General features: G+C 40.8%; 1 protein-coding gene across 1 annotated transcript in view; it reads left to right on the forward strand.

The window, feature by feature from the left end:
- The window catches only part of GAD2 (glutamate decarboxylase 2), a 41,666-nt gene extending 24,499 nt beyond the window's left edge, over positions 1-17,167 (forward strand). The window contains exons 9-16 of the mRNA XM_069777330.1: positions 1,448-1,502; positions 2,951-3,067; positions 4,195-4,259; positions 8,094-8,172; positions 9,893-10,042; positions 11,830-11,937; positions 13,709-13,798; positions 14,487-17,167. Of these exons, the coding sequence (XP_069633431.1) occupies positions 1,448-1,502; positions 2,951-3,067; positions 4,195-4,259; positions 8,094-8,172; positions 9,893-10,042; positions 11,830-11,937; positions 13,709-13,798; positions 14,487-14,660 (838 nt within the window). The 3' untranslated portion in view covers positions 14,661-17,167. The remainder of the gene's footprint in view (positions 1-1,447; positions 1,503-2,950; positions 3,068-4,194; positions 4,260-8,093; positions 8,173-9,892; positions 10,043-11,829; positions 11,938-13,708; positions 13,799-14,486) is intronic.
- Positions 17,168-18,338: the final 1,171 nt, after the last annotated feature.

Raw genomic sequence — 18,338 nt, forward strand, 5'->3', positions numbered from 1 at the left:
CCCCTTTATTCCTCTAATGATCCCAGAAACAGTTTTTGAAGATAAAACAACTACTGCTTTTCTCTGAATGCATACATGTAACTGGGGGGAACTCACAATGAGTTGAATACTCTTTAGACCTTGAGCTTCTGAAAAAAAAATCAGGGTTAATTTTTAAACTTGTAGAGCTTTTTATTTTCAATTATTCTTTAGTGTTTTAGTGTTTTGAATAAGTAAAATGCAGGACAGATTTTGCAAAAAACCCGGCAGTACAAACCCATTTCTACTGAAATAATTACTTTCTTATTGTGAGCTGTGTAAGGATGAAAACTTAGAAAACCTGGTAGTATCTTATTACAAGAAATTAATAATACATTTTTTTATTTATTTACATCCATCCAAATGTCATGAAAATACTTCGATTTTTTTTAATGTAAAATCAAAAATAAAACTAATGGTTTTATTAGTTTCCCTGAAACTACTATTTTGAGCTTTAGTAAAGGTTGTTCTTTTTTTATAGCAACAGGAAATCAGTGCTTAGTGAAAGAAAAAATCTAAAAAAGTCTTTAAAAAATAATATTAACCTAAATGGACAACATTCAAAGCCAGTGAAGACGTTATTCCTGTAATGTGGGGAGCTGTCATGTTTGTACTGCTGTTATGTGCACTGTCTCTTCTTAGATGGTCTTGCTTGTGGGTAAAGCAAAGAAAACCTTACCCTCAATAATCAGCATCAGCACTGTTTTATCTTGTGTCTAATTCATTTGCAGGATTTCATAAATTAGCCTTCAAGCCTTATACCACTGAGTCTGAATCTCAGGTAAATGGTTGATACTAAAGGTGTTGGCAAATACAGTATACAGTCAATATAAAGGGCCTGACAGTGCATTTAATGAGTCTAGACTGGTAGCTTCTTCTCATACCCTGCTTCAGGCAAACACAAACATGTAATGCACCAAAACATGGAATAGTTGCTCTGAAATGAGTTCATCCCTGGGATGGAAACACAGAGACGACTGCTTACACCAGAGCTAAGTTGCGCTGCTGAAGGCCATGCAGCTCATCTGGCGTTTTCTGTGCCTGCTGAAAGGGGACCATTGGATTTGGCACCCGGTGAACTTCATGGGACCCTGGGCTGAGCCTCTCCCTGGGAGACTGGAGCATATTCCCAGGGCTGTAATGTCAAACAGGACCAGGAGGCTCCATGGAGCAGCATCAGTCTTTAATGTGGGTGGCCACAAGATAACTTCTCTCAGTTACCATCACAATATTGATGCAAATTGTTTGACAAAATAATTAGGGTAAAAACTCAGGCTAATGGACAGAATCTTTCTGTGTTCTTCAATGCTGCATAAGCCTTGGCCAAAAAACCACATTGTTCCTTATTTGGGTTTCCTGTTAAGTGAAGAAGTAACAGCAAGAGCTGATTTCGAGATCAAATTTCTGATATAACTCTCTCTTGCTCCAGAGGGAAAATGATCCCATCAGACCTTGAAAGAAGAATTCTTGAAGCCAAACAAAAAGTAAGTTTACTAGCTTTTCTGCTTCCAAAGAAGAAAAAACCCCAAGAATTATACAGCTCATTGTTTTGCTTTCCTTGGTAAAACACCATTAACTTTTGATTTATTTCTCAGAAATGTAGCCTGGCAATTAGTGAGGCAAGAGTTGCTGAGAATATAGATTCAGAGCTACTTTATAATCTCCATGAGCTATTTGGCTTTTTTTTTAATATGTTGTTCTGCATAACAGTCTCCTTTTTTATATTACCAGCCTATGATGTAGTTTCTCAGCTGAATATTGACAAAACCAAAGTAATCATTTGGGGAATTTGTATGTATTTTAATGCATTGAAAATATTCCTTATAGACTCACCAAATCAATGGAAGATAAACTAAACTCCACACATCTATAAAAATGCACTATTTTGTATGCGTTCATTAACAGAAGCTAGAATTAAAACATCAGATTAAAGTATGCAGTGAACTCAGCTCTGTGCCTTCAACGTTTATGTAAATAGTCATTAGACACAGCATTCAAAGCTCATTAATAACACAAATCTTCATTAAAGGCTCCCTTTTTCTACAGAAAGCAATACAGTAGATAAAAAATAAGGCAAAATAACAGTAGAGTGCCACTCAAACCTACTGTGACCCTTGCAGAAGGAAGTTTAGACCTTTTTGATAGTTTAAACCCCAGTTCTGCAAAAAATGTAGCCATTCTTTATGTTCGTAGCACTGAGTACTGTTTATGAAATCAACAGAATTACAAATAAATTTAAAATGAAACACTGGTATAAATTATGGCAGACCCAAGACCTCATAGCGCAAAAGCCATGTGATGGACAGTGAGTGCTCTTCTGCGAGGCACAGCATTTAGCAGATGGAATCCAAGAGATAGCCCCTGGCCTCTGTGGAGATGGCTGTCTTTTCCTCAGAAGAGCTGTCTCCCTGCTTTGCACGAAGGATGGGGCTGGAGGCGAGCCCCACACCTCCCCTGTGCACTGTCCCCAGCAGACACCCCCAGACAAGATGGCTCCCACTGACAGGACTGGGCCACCGCACCTTCAGACTCTCGCTGCGATAATTATAATGCAGCCCAGGGCACAGTCCACCAGAGGTATTTCTTGCACTGTGGTGCCTGGGTGAGGTTTGTTTTACGCGGCATCGTGAAGAGCAGACCTTGTTTCAGGCACGTGGTGTGGAGCAGGATTGTTCTTTTGAGCCCTTACCTGTCTCGTGCATCTCAATAAATGGAGGGTGCTGGTTTGGAAATTTGCTGCCACCTTAAGGTCGAAAATATAATATCACTAGCATCTTGAACTAAGAGAAAACCGGTGTAATGTAGCAGGGATGTCCTCTAGGAGACACTTGTGGGCTCACTGTGGAGGCAGCACAAGAGGAGTTGGGGCTGCTGCAGGCTGAGGAGGCTGCAGCACTCTGACCTTGCCAAATGCCTCTGTGCTTTCTTGCAGGGATTTGTTCCTTTTCTGGTGAGCGCCACAGCTGGGACAACAGTGTACGGGGCGTTTGATCCTCTCATAGCTATTGCAGATATCTGCAAGAAATATAAAATCTGGATGCACGTGGATGTAAGTATCATTTTATGTGGGGGGCTGGATTACAAGGTGTATCAGTATTAATTTATTCATTTTGGACAGTGTCATCTTCTACAAAATCGGTGTATTTGGTTCCTGTAATTAAGTCTAACATCCAAGGACTGACTTCCCACTCCTCTGAAAGGCTCAGGTCAGGGGGACATTTTAGGAGCTGTGACGGTGCAGTGCTTTTAGCAACTGGGACACTTAAGATGACCTAGTTAGAGTGCTTTTGGCCTTCAGCTTTTTCTCTAAATGCCATTAGTACAAGAAATACCTGAGAACCATACTGAGCGCTGGCTCAGCTTCTGCAGCAGCTGCAAAGTAAATACATAAGGTGAAGGCTACGTTTGTCTGGAATAAAGTACCACAAATTGCTGAACAGGTTAATGCAAATGCTAGAGAAAATTATCAGATTGGCTGCTTAGCTTTATCTGGCCTCTTGCCAATAAATCTTTCTGAAGGATCATCTTTCAGCCCTAGAATGGCTTTTGTGTCATTTTTGCAAATCCTTTCTCCAAAAAGGATTGGTAATTGAATTTCTGTAGGGCCGGGTATCTTGCTTTTGGATTACTGCATCAGCCAAAATCAGTCCAATTCAAAGGAAGAATTCATATTTACCTTAAGCTACTTCTCAGTCACATGAAATGCCTGCCTGTCCCAGATCTCAGTGAGCGAAAGCAAATGGGTAGGGGGCAACCAGTAGTGGTCTGAAATATGATGAAAACTCACCAGAGCAGCTGAGATCCCAGTCTAGTCTGGTTTGTTATCATGCCTTCATCACTAAAAAAGAAAAGGCAGCTTAGCCAGGAGCAGCTCTGCAAGTCATTAATTACAGCATGGGGTAGCCCAATGTGTCAGTGTCAGAGGAGGTGGCGAGGGAGGGTTTAGCAGATGATTAGGGTGGGCAGTCTGATTATGGACTATAAACTGCTGCTTCTGAGCTACTGGAAGAAAATTGTTAGCACAGCTAATGCCTCCGGCCCCATCTGCCTGGTCATTTTGGAATGTGCCACATCAGCAAGAAGAAAGAAAGGGCCCCAAACTGATGTGAATGCACAGATGTCATCACGGAGGAAAGCAGAGTTCTCTTCTCGTTAAGATAATGTCTTGTCTTCTAGGGAGCATGGGGTGGCGGGCTCCTTATGTCAAGAAAACACAAATGGAAGTTAAATGGCGTTGAAAGGTATGATTTATTAATGCTAATTAAACACATTTATTAAATGCATTTTAACACACTTATGAGTACCCTAGCAATGTCTATAAATAAAAATCAATGTTATCTCCAAGATACAGTATGAAGAAATTACGCAAACTGTCCTTCCAGTTGAAGTAGCATTGCTAAGTGCCTTTGTTCAATGCTACAGTAGTGTGGTATTTTGTTTTGTAGTACAAACAGCAGACATTTCTTGTTTGCTTTTCTATTCCTTCCAGCATACATTCACAGGTCCAGAGTGTTTTCTGCAGCATTCTCTGATTCAGCATCCAGCATGAACTAGCAATTGCATTTCTCCAAGAAATGCATGCTGAAGTCCTGAATATAAAAGGTGGATGCACCTGCAGTTTGGACAGGTGTCCTTGCAGTCACTGACTACTGTTCTGTTACTTCTGGGGACATTACCTGCCTCCAGGCTGTGTTAATGACATCTTCTCGGTAAATCTGTGCCTGGATATATACAGAGTTGTAGTCATGAGTTCATGAACATTACAGATACGTACAGATGAACATAAGTGATGCCAGTCGACTTCAGAGTCTGGAAGGACTGAGCTTAAAAACAGCTGCTTATTCAGAAACTTTTAGTTAAGCTGTGGAATTCCTTGCCATAGGATGTTAAGATTTACTTGCATTCAAGGAAAGACAAACAAAAACAGTTCAGGACTTTTGTGACCCACAAATGAGTGGGAGCTCAGGGAGTATTTAGAGAAAGTTCATATATGCTTGCCCTATTTTGTATTCTTCCCAGGCACCTATTTAGGCCACTTGCTAGAGGCAGTATACTGGACTAGATGGAGTCACTCTCACATTTGTGTATTTTCTGAAGCTCGTGCTGTTTGAGAGTAAATTATTACTCCCTTCCGCCTTTTTTATCTCTAAATCAAATTGCTCTTCCTTGCCAATTAAAATTAGAAACAACGTCCTCATCCTGTTCATGAAGATGAGGAGGATACTTTGATGATTCAGTTCCTTTCTCATATATCATGCAAAATTTGGAAAGCAGACAATGGTTCTATGAATTTGGTTTTGTTATGTTAAGACTGCCTCCAGCACTCCAAACTTACATGTTGTGTTAAAGGGACATAGGTCCAAATATCCCGGCAAGTTATAAAAATCTACCCAGTTTCCTGTGAGGACAGAGTATGAAAAAAGTGTTTGCCTCTTAAATTGCTGTCCAAATTCTGCTGGAATGAGAAGTTCAAGTTGAATCTATATTGGAGAATTTTCCAAATATGCTTTAGATCCAGAACTCCCCTGGATTTTATCTAGTGCTTTGATAAGCACCATCTCCATATGTTTGGCAATGAATTAATGAAATTTGTCATTTCCAGTGCTGTTCCTCTGCTTGATGGACACAGCGGCTCATTTCAGTTTGTCCAGGTCTCAAATGTGGGTACCTTTAGAGCCCCAACTTTTATGCACATTCCTGTTTCATGGTAGATATTAAAGTACAACCCAGTCATTACAGGTCTGGATAGAAGAGAACTGGAGCTGGTACTCATGTTTGATAGGGAGGAGGGGTACAAGGAGGAAGCATTAAATGGAGCACTCTGTGCTCTGAGTACTCACACCCTTCTGGTAACAGGCAGTCCAGCAAAAGTACTCCTGTCAAAGGCAGGAGGAGTTGCAGGACCATCCTTACCATGCCCTCCAGTCCCCACTTGGCAGATTTCAAGCTGCTGCAATGCACCGTGAGGGAAGCATATCCCCTGGTGTCTGGAGCAGATAGGTCTGGCCACCATCAGGAGTTTCAGTCTGGTGTCCATGTCCTAGAGGCTTGGGTAGGGGGTGACAGCTACATGAGAAAAGCATGTTTGCTGCTGAATGAGTGCTCCCATACAGGGTCTGGGCATCCTTCCCGGGGCTGTGGCTGGTCAGCGAATGCACCTCAGTCTGTTTTTAATGATGACTGAGGACCAAATTCTGCCAGTCTTGAAACTCTCCTGTAACCTATTTGAAAACTCTAAAGGAATAATTTTCCTCTTTCTTTTTTCTATCATTTGTGACCCACAGCCAAAAAATCACATAGGTGCTTGGTGCTCAGTTATTTGGGCAAACATGAGGTGCTTTAAAAAACCATCTGTGGATCCATGTAGCTTTTCTACTTCACTGTTTGTCTCAGTCAGCAATTTCTTCAAGCACATACTGATGACTGAAGCCCAGAATAACTGATAACAAATGAAAAATGGTGGATTTTTATTTTACATAATAATTGGGGAAATAAATGACCTTAGGGTAAATTAAATGTTTTAGGCAGATAATAAACATCTGGCTGTTGTCAGTAAATAATCCTTCTGCTTGAGAAAACCCATACCACTGCTGTTACCTAGAAGTCTCAAAGAATTCCTGCCTAATTCTGCATAGGCACAGGTAAAAATTTAAAAGTATCATATCAAAGGAAATTCATAGACCTGAATGCATGTTCAGAATCATTAGCTTTGGTGTTGTAATCAGATGACTGACTCTGAGCTGATTAAAAGCTGCCAAATACTTGAAAAGCCAAGCCAAGTGGCCAGATGTTGCCTGTGGAAGACTGTTCCCTACAGATTTTGCATCAGGCACTTGCACAGTCCCATTTAAATAGCTAAGAAGAAGGCACAGAAGTGCTGCCCAATGTCCATGTGAATTTTGGAGTTGCTTGCTTTGAAGGAGTGGAAGCAATTTGGCAGGAAATGATAAGGACATGCATAAACCTATAGCACTGTGTCCCAGTCCTACAAAGGAAAATACTGCCAGATTCTAACATGTCCACCTCTATTTACATAAATGTTACCTGCAAGTGTGTCCTGGGTCCTTTAAGTTGTTACATGCCCCAGTTGACTGATTTATACCAATTTATACTGTCAAAATTCAAATCACTGCACTACATGAAATCCTGTGCACTATGCATCCTTGACAGCCTGCCAAATAGGATGCAAATGTATACATCTATCAGCTAATCATCATATGTAATAATAGTAATTAAAAAACAGCCAGTCAAGCATAACACAAAATTAAAATAAACAACTGGACAATCTTCCATTCAGCCCTTGCCACAGTCCCAAATGCCTCTTCTCTAGGCTGTATTGCAACAGCACCCTGTTTGTTCACAAGATCTAGGCTGACAGCTATTTTTGCAATCAGTGTGTCCTGAAGGGAGGCAGGATCAGACTCCTTTGTGAAAGGGTGGATCAGTTCTATCTTTATTACTGCAGGAATTTTGGATCCAGTCCTCCAGTTGTGTGAATTATCATAGCCAAGCTAAAATTAAGGAGCTGTGAAAATTTACCATCAGCAAACCAATGAGAAAAATTACTTTGGGCCAGGTTTTCCAAGTTACTCAGAGACTTAGAGGTACTCAGAAGTATTTAAAGGAATTTTAAAACAAGCCTGTGTGAGCTACTTACCAAAATCTTGCTGAAACTGAAATCAATGGGTGGGAATCTGCTAGTTTGCCAGCTTCTTTAATCAGCTGTGTGACTTCAGAAAGTTCATTGGTCAAATGGGTGTTTTTAGGAAGTTTGCCCTACGTTTATAAAGTATAGATGACTCCCACAAATGTTTAATACTGATTAAGTTTAGTGGATAGAGCAATTATCCTGTGGTAAATTGCCAGGACTGTCTTCCAAAACGCAACTAGAGTGGATTGTGTCCCTTATGAAGGCATTGCTTTCCTAATGTCAGCCATGATTATTTTCAGCTTTGCTTGCTCAGAAAAAGATGTACATTGCTACATGTTCATTATTATTCTAGTCATTTCTAAATAACTCCATGTTTTCACCACCATAGTACAATGTCTGAGTTTCATGTGGTTTGCTGTTCCAGGGCCAATTCGGTGACCTGGAACCCTCACAAAATGATGGGCGTCCCGCTGCAGTGTTCAGCGCTGCTAGTAAGAGAAGAGGTATGTCGCAATATACTTGCTTCTCTGATCCTTTCTGACATTTAGCTTCTGAAAATCCTGGATGTTTTCTTCATAACTGTGTCATAGGTAATACCTGCTGATGTGATGAGGATTATAAAAGAAAATGAGAACTAGACCTCAAGTTATGTGCTCGGGCTCTGACTGCAAAGGGAATTAAAGCAGCTGGCTAGCAGAAATGATAGATCCAGTCAATGGCAATATCTTTACAGAGTTTTGTGGCTTTCCATTCAAAATGTCCGTAGTTAAGTTGTGGGTGCATAGCTGTGTAACCTCACTACTAGTTGGTGTGTGGTACAAAATGTAACTGTAGGCAAACTCTAGTCCTCTTGGGATGAGTGGTATGGTATACATGCAGCACAACATTTGGTCCAGAATCTAGGCATCATTACACTTTCTAGACTTTTATGATAGATATTTCCACACAGTTCTGATCCATATACCCACTTTGGGGCATATGGAAGTAAAAATGGAACGCTAAGTTCACTTGGAATAAAAAGTAGACGTTTCATTTAGTACTAGAATTTGAATTACCCTTCAAGCCTGTAATTTTCATATAACCATCAGTTACTGGGACAGCTGCTATACAACCACCACTTACTAGACCAGCTATCAAAAAGCTGGTTGCTGTTTTGCTAACAGCTGTACAACAGATTACATACAAAGTGTTTGCACTTAAGAAGAGAGAAGCTGGCTTTTATTTGCCCTCTGGGTCAGTTCCCCGAGACAAATCCTGCCTGGCTGAAGTCAGTACCATCCTTGACCTCTAGTGAGAACAGATGGCTCAGATTAGGAGAAAATAATTTCTTTTTCCCTCTCATTTTACTATCTCAGTTTTGAGTTGCACATAAAGATTAGACTTGATGATAAACAGCCAAGTTTTGATTCTTCTTGGACTGGAAATTGCAGTTTTAGGCAACAGCCCTAAGGTGTACCTTAAACTTGGTTGAGGACTTAACTAGACCCAGAACATTACTCTCTGCATTTCACTTAAAAAGTTAGAAAGGAAACCTCATGCTTTCATGAGCCAGGTTTCTTCACCTTGTTGGCTTCTGGCCCTCCCACAAAGCTGCCTCTCAGAATGGTATCTTGCAACCCAGAAATAGCTCTAGCTGGCTGTTTAAAGGCCATATGCTCTTCTGTCTGTTCAAAGCTTTCTATACCGCTTAAGCATCCAGTCTGCAGCTGAGGGCTTTGCAGAAAACAACTGTGCCTACAAAGAAAGAAAACAATGAAAATCAGGATTTTAGAGACCAAAGCAATTAGAAAAGTAGTGTGATATTGTTTGGATTAGTCACCAAATTGGCTTTGTCTGACTCAACCAGAAAAGATGCTTTCCAAAGAAAGGAGGAAAAGGAACCAAAACAAAGAAGAAAAAGCAAGATCCAAAAATGAACTTATGCATAATGATGCTAGGAAGCACAATGTCCAGCTTTTTTTTTTTTTTAAATGCCTTAGCTCTGGGAAGGGATTACACATCCCTGGATAAGGTACCAAGGTGTCCTGGGCATTGAACGGGATATGAAAATCTTAGTGCACTGAGCAACTAAGTCTGGTGTTATCCTTTTTTTTGATCTTCCTTTTGCACTTGGACACATATTCTACTGAATTTGGGTGTTCATAATTTCTCACCCAAAGCAACCCTCAAAACAGTAGTCACATCTGTGCCAACATCACTTTTTTGTGTCTTTGTTTCTATAAGGGATTGATGCAGAGTTGCAATCAAATGCATGCTTCCTACCTCTTTCAACAAGACAAGCACTACGACCTGTCTTACGACACGGGAGACAAGGCTTTGCAATGTGGACGGCATGTTGATGTCTTCAAGTTATGGCTGATGTGGAGGGCAAAGGTAGGACTGCTTGCAGTATCTTTGTTTGCATTAAAATAATGCACACCAGATACAGGGTTTTCTTCTGTAATCATCATTTTAGAAAATGTCTGACCTGAATTTCCCATATATAACATGAAAGAAAGAACATTATTATTTTCTGGTTTTTTATACTTTTAACAATTTAGCTTGAAAGCAGCACACATGATTTTGAAACTTGGAACTCCATGGCTTTGCATAGCATTTACTTTGTGTAACTGTAGGAGTCTTAACAGCATAAATCATACACCTAGGAATGTTGTTACAAAGATTTCTGGAAATAAAAAGATGTTTTAATGATATTCAGAAATTAAACATGGCAAATCAAGACTGGAATACCTCGTTTCATTGCATGCAGTAGATACGAAGTCATCTTTTGAAGGAGTAGAGGAAAACTCATCAAAATCTGTTCTCTGGGAAATCTGAAAACACCAGCTCTAATGATTAATTCATCTATATTTGTAGAATGTTGCTAAATAAGTTCTTCTGTATACTTATCCGATCTATTATGTCAAGTTGCCTCAGGTTTCTTCAGAGATGACATCACTGTTTTCATTTCCAGAAAACCGTAAAGATCCTCATGTGCTTCATTAAAACTCTGAAAACAATTCTGAGACAGACATCAAATGTAGCTGGAGGTGTGGGAGTCTGTAAAGAAAGATGCAAGTCTCTGTGGTCACAATAACTGGTGTGCTAACTGGGGTCTCCAGAGGGGCAGGCGGTTTTAGCCACGTCTTTCTTTTACTCCAAGCCTTTCTCCTGGGGCTGTGCTAGCTCTACCCTGTTCTGCAATGTCTATACACAGAGGGATAATGCCGCAGGCTTTTAAGTCAGTTCTGCACTGCCAGAACAGATTTAGCAGGGACATGCATCCATTACTCAGAGACATTTCGTCTTCTAAACCCCATTTTTCCAACATGCCTTCTACTGCTTTTTCTCTTCTCACACCGCGCTTGTAATATTAATGTTACAGAATAGGATGTGTGTTTCTTAAACAGTTTATCTATTCCAGCTGTTTATTCCCCTTCCTCCCTCATAAAGCTGGATCCTTTGTTTGTGGCATCACAGCTGGTGATTGCAGGAACAATTATGATGTCACAGAGATTGTGACTTCTGCCAGAGAAGAAAAAGCAGGATTTGCTGCAGCTCTTAAAAACACAGCTTCTGAGTTTATATGGTGTCTATTATAAAAGAAGAGAGAAAAACACTACAGAGGCAGGGCAGTGTCTAAACAAAATGTACATTCTCACAGGCATCAGGCCGGGCTCTGAAAGCGTATCTGCCCATTCTGTGTTTAATTAAAAAAGAAAAATTATTCTTGGAAAAGCCCCCAGCACATCACCCTGGAAGATCAAAATCCCCTATTCTGAAAATAGCAGGAGGCTCCCCATGTCTGGAACTCAGCACCTTCTAGAGACCCTCCTTTGTGCCAGTCCAGCCTGTCCAAAACCATGCTCAGCCTCTCTGCAAAATCTACTAAGGGCACACTTCATTGGAGGTGTTAGCAATATTTTGCTGAAAACCAAGCTAGTACCCGGTGCTTATTTTGCAGAGGTGACTATAGGGAGGTCAGTGGCAAGAGCTAGAGACAAATGAGCTCTGCTTAGCAAAGTGTCCTTCATCTCATGGAATCAGATCCTTGATCTGTCCCACAGAGACTTCTGAGAGGTGACTTGTGCTGATGCTTTGGCAAGTGCTACATGGTCCTTTTGCTCTTCAGGTTCACAGAACAGATAGTCACATAACTTTTTTCCTCCCTCTCTCTAAAGGGAACCACAGGATTTGAAGCACAAATTGATAAGTGCTTGGAACTTGCAGAATACCTGTACAATAAAATAAAGAACAGAGAAGGGTATGAAATGGTGTTTGATGGAAAGGTATGTATAGCAACTTCTTTTTCACAGTTGGTCAACAGCACTTGCCTTAGTCATCTGTTGGGATACTACCAACAGGTCAAACCAAACAGCACGTGACAGAAAGCAGTGTCCCTTGTAACAAAACCTGTTGTGCCACTATCTCTCTTCCTCATGAGATCCAGGGACAAGGGAGATGAGGCAGCTGTGCCTAAGTTTTCAGTTTGCTCAGTTTCACCCCACTGAAACTAAACACTGGCATCTTGGGCTAACGCAGCACACGGACAGTTAGAACCAGCTCTTAAGCAATAAAAGCTAGTTGCAGTTTCCTAATAGCAGCGTCTGTTACAAGTGGGCATTACAGCGTCCTGCACAACTCTGAAAGGACAGTTGTGCAAAGTGCTTTTATCAGCATTCTCAGGTGGGCAGTCACAGAGGACCTGCAGGGACCTGGGGTGACCAGGAGGGACCATCTGCACTTGCAGTCCCTGCTGCCATGGGGTGCAGCACAGTGGGGCAGGGGCTAGCGTTTCATGGGAGCCCAGCTGGCTCACGTGGCAGAAGTGACACCACCATGTGGGGTGCAAATATCTCTAGGCTTGTTGTTTCTGTGGAGGGAGTCCAGCTGAGACGGGACCCCTGGCTGCCAGGTGGTCAGCTGGAGCACATTGCCCAGGGCAAGGTAGTGCAGCCCGGGTTGCGTGGCTGTACCTCTGAACTGCACCCGGAGTGTCCACTGTTTGGCCATCTCTCTGTGGGCAAACCTCTCCAGCTGTGATGGCTGGGGACAGGCCTGGTAGAGACCTCTGTTACAAAGTTAACTGGTGTTTTCCCTGTAAAAGAGAAAAAAAAATGTCATTTTAGCTTTTTCTGCTCCTATTTGTGATGGCTTTTGCTCTCTGTACTTGCCCTGGAAGGTTTTGTCTCTCAGAATGTTGCTCCCTGGTAGCAATCACTTAGCGCATGTCTAAGTGCTCTGCAGCACAAGGATAAACATCACTGTTTCTTCAAGCAGAGATCATAGGCTCATACCCACGTGCCACTGTGTTATTTATTTCCCCTGCCTCACACATCGTCACTGAATTTGGTCCACTGGGTCTGATGATGAGTAAAGGAACTGGCAGCAGGAGTTGCTGTAACTCACACATATAGGATCCAGCAAAGAGGAACATAGCAAGGCAGGCAACTGCTGGGAGATTGCAAAAATACACAAAATATCAACTAGTTCTTACTTTATGCCTCTCTACTTGGTGCTCCCATGTAGGTTAAACTAGCTAAGATGTTGTGGTGCATGCGTATTAATACAGCAGCTAGCTGAATCAAACGGAGAAGTAATAAATTTCATTAAATGCAAGAAAATCTTAAGACTGTCTCATGCACCACCTGTGACTCCTGTTTACAGAACCAGATTCTATATTACTCTGTTATGTAATAAAAGTAAATGACACGGTCCTCACCTCTGAATTATCCATAATAGACTCTTGTCTTAGCCACATGATCCCTTCAGCCTCTGGAGGGGACAGCACCTACAAAATCTAGATGCCTCTCAGTAGGGCATAAATATATTTGCACAGCTGGATGATGTGTTTCCGCATCTGACACCCTGGGAATAAATTGCCTAAAATTATCTTTTCTGCATTAATAATGATGATGACTCTCAGTGGACCACAATAATGCAAACCATTAACTGTTGTCACAACATGATGTATGAGAGGGAGGGAAGGCATGAACTTAATTGCAATTGAGATATTATGAGCATTTCTTACAGTGTAAACCATTACTATTCTGTGTTTAGCCTCAGCACACAAATGTCTGCTTCTGGTATATACCTCCCAGCTTGCGCAGTATGGAAGACAATGAAGAAAGAATGAGCCGCCTTATGAAGGTAAGCAGCGTCCTCCAGGACATCATGCAGAGAACAGTGAAACCCTTGCAGGCAGGCAATCGCCAAAATGATCTCACAGGGCAAGGTCACCTCGTGATATTCTGGCAAATGACACCTCTGTGGTCATTTTACTGCAGGTTGATCTGGTACCACCTTACTCTGGTCTCCAAGTTTGGTACTCCCTGAGATTGCCACGTCTCTAGAGCACTTACTTGTTCTGTGTATATTTACTCAAGTTACTGTGAACTGCAATCACTAAACCCAGCATGTGCAACAAAAGCTCAATAAAACCATGGCACTCTGGTATATGAAAAGAAGATGGAAAATGATTGTAACACTATGTTTTGAGCACTACAAAAAACAGCTACTGTGTCCCTGTCAGCAGTGTTGAGAAAGTAGAGGGCAAATTCCCCAGTGATTTTAAAAGCAGGACAAACAAACAGGACAAACCTAGTGTCTTTCACTGAGACATTTGTTCCTTAATGGAGGTTAGCATTTTTATCAGTGTTGGATGTAATTTCATTTTAACTGCTTCTTGTAGCTCTTCATCTTTTTTTAAAAAAAGAAAACATACTCTGTGTTTTGTTATTATTATAACAATAAAGAATATGGTAATAATGGAAATAGTTAAAATAATTATAATAATTATAATAATCACCATCATCCCCTGCTTTTTGTTACGCTGCAGGTGGCACCAGTGATAAAAGCCAGGATGATGGAGTATGGCACGACCATGGTGAGCTATCAGCCCCTGGGAGACAAAGTGAACTTCTTCCGGATGGTCATCTCAAACCCTGCAGCAACTCACCAAGACATTGATTTCCTGATTGATGAAATAGAACGCCTGGGACAAGATTTATAATAATTGGGTGTGAAAGTCTGTTCCTGGACCTCTAAGTAGACAATTAAGTTGTCACAAACTGTGCGAATGTATTTGTAGTTTGTTCCAAAGTAAATCTATTTCTATATTGTGGCGTTGGAGTAGAGTACAGTTTAAAATCAAGAAACATGGCTCCTTTAAAGTCCTTTCCTGAGTTTTAGAATGCCTCCTTAATAATTAGCTGCACAAAAAGCTGCATTGAACCAAATAAAGAAGAACAGAAGATACTTAAAATTTTATCCCCAATTTTAACATGCAGACTACTTTAAATTAAAAGCAATCGGACTGAATGATGCCAAATTTGCCCAAAATGATGACAAAATCAAATTGGGGGAAGTGGTAGGGGGCGGTGAGAAGCAGAGTATACAAGCTCTATGTTTAAAAGTGAAAGTATTTTGCCTTTTTCGTAGTATTAGAACAGAATTTCTAATTTACCTATAGTAACATTTCAAATGTATTTAAATAGGTATAGTTTTACAAAAGGAAATATATATATATAAAAAAATCCTATTTTGTAAACTATATATTTTTATTTTATATGGGTTATAAAACTGCAAGGACAGAAGCTGAAAATTAACTAGAATTCTTTTTCTTTTGATGGAGGTGCCTCAAATATTTATTACTGCTTATTTTAAAATACAAGCCCACATACCACATTCTTAAGAGGTACCAATACCTCATTTCTCCATGTCATATGGATTGTACATCTCCAGGGTTGATTGATTACTGAAAAACCTCAAGAGTACTGCAGCTCTTAAAACCACTTAATAAGATCAATTACAGTACAACAATAGGATGCTATTATTCCTAATTATGTTTTCCACTTGGCCTAACTCAGCAGACGCACAATCAATATACAGTGCTAACCAAGACTGAAATAAGGTTGTATTTGGATGGTTTCTGTGTTCTGTGGTAAAAAAGCCTATCCAAAAAAAAGTCACATGTCTGAATAAATGCTTATCTCATAACCATTTCTGCTATGAGCAGTCCAAAATTAAAATTGACTGAAATTCTTACTAAAGAAATAGCATGAAACCTTGCAGCTACATTAAGAGGGTAAGGACTTCTTACAGACGTACAGGTCTGCCAGACAAGGCCTAAATTAAGTGTGACTGTAATCTGAGTGACAGGGATGGGGTCTGAGTAACAAACTGCTTTGTCAAAGGTTTTCCTGGTGCTGGACTCCATCCTTGTCTGCAACGGCTTTTGAAATGGCAGAAAAAATTGAGATAAGGCTACATCTGCCTAAAACAGCCCACGCGGAGCCTCACAGCCTTTTTAGAAACCATGGGCACAGCTCTTGCAGAATTCAGTGCTGCATCATTCCTTAACATTAGAGGTGACTATGGCATGGAAACTGAAATTTACCCTCTTTCCCCCAACGTCTGGAAGTGTTGGTAAGAGTTCTGCGGCTCGGGCCTGTCTACTTATAACCCTACTAAAGTTTTGGTTTTAACTTTGCCTAAACGGCCAACTTTTGTTGTGAAGCAATATTGTTTTGCTGTCTCTAAAATACTTGAAGAGAAAAAAAAAAAGAAGTGCAATGTGGTTTTAATTTCATCTAAAATAGATAAATGGAGTATTGATTCAATGTAATATGAGGACATGAAGTAAGAGGAAATAAATTGTGTCTGTAATTGTGTTGCCTTTATTATATTGATAGTACTGTTTTGTCACCTCAGATTGAGGCTGTGCACTTTAGATTTAAACTGTACAATGTTGCAAATCAACATGTGTTGCTGTATAAGCTTGTACAATATATTATTGATATGTCATTATTTGTGTGGTAGTAGTATTGACTTTTGATATTGTAAGAACTGCATTCACGCCAGTCCCTTTACTATATCTTTGCTTGGTGTTAACCTCTGTCCTCGTCAGCTTTTGGGCAGACCTCGCACCTCACTTGGGTGGACTTCCATTGCTACCTGCGATGCATAGTACTGCAAGTCAAGCTATGGAGCCGATACCAATTCTATCAGGAAGGACTTCAATGTGACCTTTGCTAAACCTGTCAAAATCAGCAGACTAATCACTGAAATACTGAGTAGAGCAGCAAATTATATTCTTTTTCTTGCTGGGAAAAAGGCAAGCAAAGAGCTTAAGGAAGTAAAAATAGTACAGGGACAATGCTGAAGGTGATCAGTAGCCTGGTTACATCTTGCATGTGCAATTCCATTTTAAAGTGCTAAGTGCAAACAATGTATTTATTAGCTGTATATGCCAAGCCAAGATTTACATTCAATGTTCCAGGAGAACCAGCATTTTTTTTCCACGTTACTGTACTTATTGCAGCCAGGAAAGAGCGGCATAGCAATCTGTTCTTGTGTTTGACCAAAGTATCTTATCTGTGGTGTTGATCTAAATCCAAATAAAAGTGAAAAAAACGTGACTTTGGGTCTTTTCATTAGCAGCACTGATGGGCACTCTGAGCATTTCTCACTTGAGCCATTTCAGAGCAAGGCCCCAATAAAGAGAATGTTTAATTGTAACTTTCTATGTCTCCTGCTGGATTTTTTTTCATTAGAAGATGCATTGTTAATTATTGTAACATTAAAAAAAAAATTCCATCACCAGACCCTTTTTGAGGTGATACTCAGCACCAGCATATAGGTATAAATCTGCCATCTGGTATTCCTTTACGTTATCTTTACAAGACAGATTAGTTGCTTTATTATCCTCAGACAGGCTCCACAGTTTTTTATGTTTTGTTTTGTCTTTTTATTCCACAAGCACTTATCCCCAAATTAACCATAGACTCTAATCAGCCTGTGGCACAGCAGTGAAAGCATTCAGGGCACTTTCCAGGATGACACAGACTATACGATGGCAACAATTTAAAAGGGCCATGAAGTAAAAAAGACAAAACAACTTGATACAAACATTAAGATTTTAATCCTCATATCTCCCCTGGCCTAGGGCCTCATTCCTCCAAGATCCACCACCTGTCTGCTCTATTTTCCTTCTACCCTCTGAAGTGCTGCCCAGCGTGATGCCAGCAGCAGAGAAAGAAAACAAAACGATGCCACGACAGCAGCAGCAGTCAGAAAGCTTATGCCTGAAATGAGATTTTCTGTATCATTTCTTAAAGTCTGCAGCAGAATTTGAGATGAATGCCTATGCCGAGTACCTGCACAAACCCCAGATAGGAGCTCTTTAAGGAAATACAGAGAGGGAGAAGATGTGGGGATAAGATACTATCCTTACCCCGATAAAGCTCTTTGTTTGGCACTGGGAGAGGGAGCACTGGTTTAGTATTGAGTACTACCCCCACAGGACTGCATGAAGTTTGGGCTTTGCTGTAAATCTGTTGCACTCAGAGCTGCATGGAGTCTCCCTGAGATATGGGCCTGTAACGGTTTTGCCCAGCGAAGTTGAGCACAGAGTCCTGGTTGTGCTCAAGGAAGGCAAAGCAAAATTGCTGAGCAAGAGGGAGCCCAAGTGCCTGCTCTTTACAAAGGCTGGTTCCTTTGGCGTTCTCCTAGGAGAAAAAAAGCTCTGGTTTGCTATTTCTCTGCTCCTTACCACAAAACCCCCAAAAGAGCACCCTGCACAGGGAGAAGAATCATGGACCTGGAAGAGGAGATGACCTAATTTGTTGCAGCATACTGGCGTGGTGATCTCACGTCTGCGGCTGGTGGGTTCCCATGCTGCTCTACTGTC

This window comes from Haliaeetus albicilla, chromosome 2, assembly GCF_947461875.1.
Source record: "Haliaeetus albicilla chromosome 2, bHalAlb1.1, whole genome shotgun sequence".
Lineage (NCBI taxonomy): Eukaryota > Metazoa > Chordata > Aves > Accipitriformes > Accipitridae > Haliaeetus > Haliaeetus albicilla.